Here is a 2,863-nt window from a genome sequence, read left to right as displayed (position 1 = left end):
ATTCGGGGACTGTTCACACAACGGGTAGTCGTCTACCAAAATATCCAACCAAAACCAAGTGCTTTCCCCATTTTTAACATCTGTTCTAAAAGCTTGCTCAACACAACGCCATCCGAGTTTAAATCCCTTGAGATTTTACTAATTTAGTTGGGATAAGACAAAGATCTAGCAGAATGATGAAAACACGATATTACGTTCCACCATAGTTACTTAATTACTTATTTATTTAATTAACAAATTATTTAGTAACTTGCTGTAGGAACTGAATTCGTGAATTTAGTAAATAAACAGAAAATTAACAAACAGTTTTATTACTCATACAATACAATACAAGAATCTGAAATACAATACAGAATCAAAGAAATAAACCAAATACAATAGGTTGGCTGAGGATCGTGTTGAATACGGGGCCCTTAAAACAATATTTCGAGTCTCCCAAGAGAACTCGTTGTTTCCCAGGGTACAACAGCCGGAGCAGTAGTACTACCGAAGTTAACCGTAAACCTGAAAAAGGTTCGAATAAAAGATACCAGAAATGTAGAAGAAAAAGAAGTTGGAAAAACCTTGCAACAATGCTTGTGTTGTGTGTAAGGTTTGGTGTGTATTGTAACTTAGTTTATCTCTCTATTTATAGAGGAAAAACAAGACACAAGTTCTCCATCCCACCAATGTGGGATACACCACTATAGTATTTTCTTTCATATACACACAATCACACATCGATATCTCATTCATCAATGTCTATTAGTGTGCATTTGTTGTGTCATAACAACCTACTAATGCACACGTAACAAATTTTCCAACACTTGCTAATTCAATTAATTATTTGATTAAATAAAAAATAGCAATGAAGTGGAAGTGATTAGGTTAGATATGGAAATGATTGGTAGCTTTAGAGTAAAATGAGCTGGATATAAAAATAAATGAAAAGCTGATTTGCCATGCCTACATGTGGGTACTATAAGTCTTAAAATTGTAGTGACAAGATCCACTTAAGATACTAGCCGACCTAGAATTAAACTATATATAAGCACTTAGAACTCTTACTACCCTTGTTCTACTTTAAACTGATTTTTAGTACAATGCTACCTTCGGTTTTTAAACTCATTCTCATTTGTGTATATGCATCTATATATTTATGTTGCAGTGAGGCAACTGCAAATATGCCCAAAAAGAGCTCAATACAATCCGTCATCGCGTTTGGAGACTCCTTCATGGATTCGGGGAACAATAACATCCGAGCCTCAATTATCAGGGCTGATTTCCCTCCATATGGAAAGGACTTCATGGGTGGGAAACCAACAGGAAGATTCACCAATAGGAAGACTCTCGGCGACTATTTTGGTAAATAATTTGAACTATCGAAATTATACTTTTAAATCACTAAAACTAGGAAATTCTGACATTATTTGATATCAACTTGAAGTTGAGAAATTAGGAGTGAAGGACTATCTTCCGGCATATTTGGACCCTTCGCTACAAGATGAAGACATGGTTACTGGTGTATCATTTGCTTCTGGTGGTTCTGGTTTTGATCCATATAGAGCGAAACTATTGGTATGCATGAAATTTTGTTTGCAGACATCTTTTTTTAACCATTCTTATTAACTTCTACTGAGTGTATGAATTAGAATGTTTTCTCATTACCGGATCAAATAAATATGTTCAAAGAATACATAGTAAAGCTGAAAAGGGTTCTTGGAGAAGAAGAAGCTAATAACATAATAAGCAAAAGTCTGTATTTAGTAGCATGCAGCTCCAACGATTGGGCTCTAAGTTACACTGCTGTTCCAATACAAAGAATTCAATACAGCCCAGCAGCATATGCAGATTTGTTAGTAAAAAAGGCAACAGAATTTATACAGGTAACCCCTCTGCGCAAGTGTTCTCTCATCTATAATAGTTAAAAAAATTTGTGTTGGATATAAAACTTTATGCATGTCAGATCAGATCGTGACACTAGTTTCCCTTGGTGCTAACTTCAATATAAAAATTTTTATAACTAACACAAGAATGAATGTTTTGACAAACAATTACATCTTTCAACAATAGTTCTTTTTTTTTTACAATAACCTTTAGCTGAACTGGCGTAGGTAGATTGGTAAATGAAAATTTGGGCTATAAGCTGCAGGTTTCAGGTTCACAACCGAGTTTTACTGAAGTGGACCTTAGGCTATATATAATTTGCGTTGGTGTGTTGACCTTCATCTTTTTCAATCTCATTTAACCCTTTAACATGAAAGACCGTATCCAATGCAATATAAGGCGGAACTTTCACTTTCGCGTAATTTAACTGATGTGGTTTCTCTCTATAATTATTTTGTCACAACAACCGGAATATTTCTTTGACCATGAATCCCTAATGGTACCCTTAACCCTTAGGGATTGGTTCCCTAATGGTAGGATTAACACTTAGTGCTTGGTTTTAGCATTAATTACTTTATTCTCAATCATAACAAACATGTGAGCTTTCTGGCTCAAACCCAAAGAAAAAAACAAAAAAAACCCGAAAAGGTATAAATGAAAATAAATTATTCGCCTACTACCATTATGTAGCTTTTATAAATAGAAACTATTCTTTGCCGGTTTTGCAATACACTGTTATCGGAAAATGACAACCTATGATCAAAATTACGTGTACAAATAAACATTTGAATTAAAAAAATTGAAGATCATTGACGTCTTTTTACAAAAAAAAAAATAAAAAAAAAATAAATAAATGGAAGTTACAAAATTTCGGGTCTAGCGCGTAGGGAGGGACCAATCGGTTTATGCTTTAATGGGCATATTACCAGTTTGTAGTAGTATATCCTGAATAAAGTTTACTTGCACTTATTCCAAAATAAAGGAAATTTACAAGTTG

At 34.0% G+C, this 2,863-nt stretch overlaps 1 protein-coding gene across 1 annotated transcript; it reads left to right on the top strand.

Annotated features, from left to right (window-relative positions):
- The first annotated feature begins 1,163 nt into the window (after window positions 1-1,163).
- On the top strand, window positions 1,164-1,957 carry LOC143622898 (GDSL esterase/lipase At5g42170-like). Its single transcript, XM_077094155.1, has 4 exons — window positions 1,164-1,344; window positions 1,427-1,557; window positions 1,632-1,865; window positions 1,946-1,957. Exons 1-4 carry the CDS (start codon window positions 1,164-1,166, stop codon window positions 1,955-1,957), a joined length of 558 nt encoding a protein of 185 aa, XP_076950270.1.
- The last annotated feature ends 906 nt before the right edge of the window (window positions 1,958-2,863 follow it).

The sequence above is a fragment of the Bidens hawaiensis genome, unplaced genomic scaffold, assembly GCF_021521415.1.
Source record: "Bidens hawaiensis isolate Kalapana, Puna unplaced genomic scaffold, B.hawaiensis_p1.1 tig00000001_1, whole genome shotgun sequence".
Lineage (NCBI taxonomy): Eukaryota > Viridiplantae > Streptophyta > Magnoliopsida > Asterales > Asteraceae > Bidens > Bidens hawaiensis.
The sequence above is the reverse complement of the archived record's forward strand: the minus strand, read 5'-3'. Positions and strand labels throughout refer to the sequence as shown.

What these genes read in the sequence shown, in the direction of transcription:
- LOC143622898 (XM_077094155.1), top strand. Translation starts at nt 1,164, where the DNA reads ATGCCCAAAAAGAGCTCAATACAATCCGTCATCGCGTTTGGAGACTCC. An exon ending in GACTCTCGGCGACTATTTTG is followed by an intron (nt 1,345 to 1,426) that starts GTAAATAATTTG and finishes ATCAACTTGAAG; the next exon opens with TTGAGAAATTAGGAGTGAAG. An exon ending in CATATAGAGCGAAACTATTG is followed by an intron (nt 1,558 to 1,631) that starts GTATGCATGAAA and finishes TGTATGAATTAG; the next exon opens with AATGTTTTCTCATTACCGGA.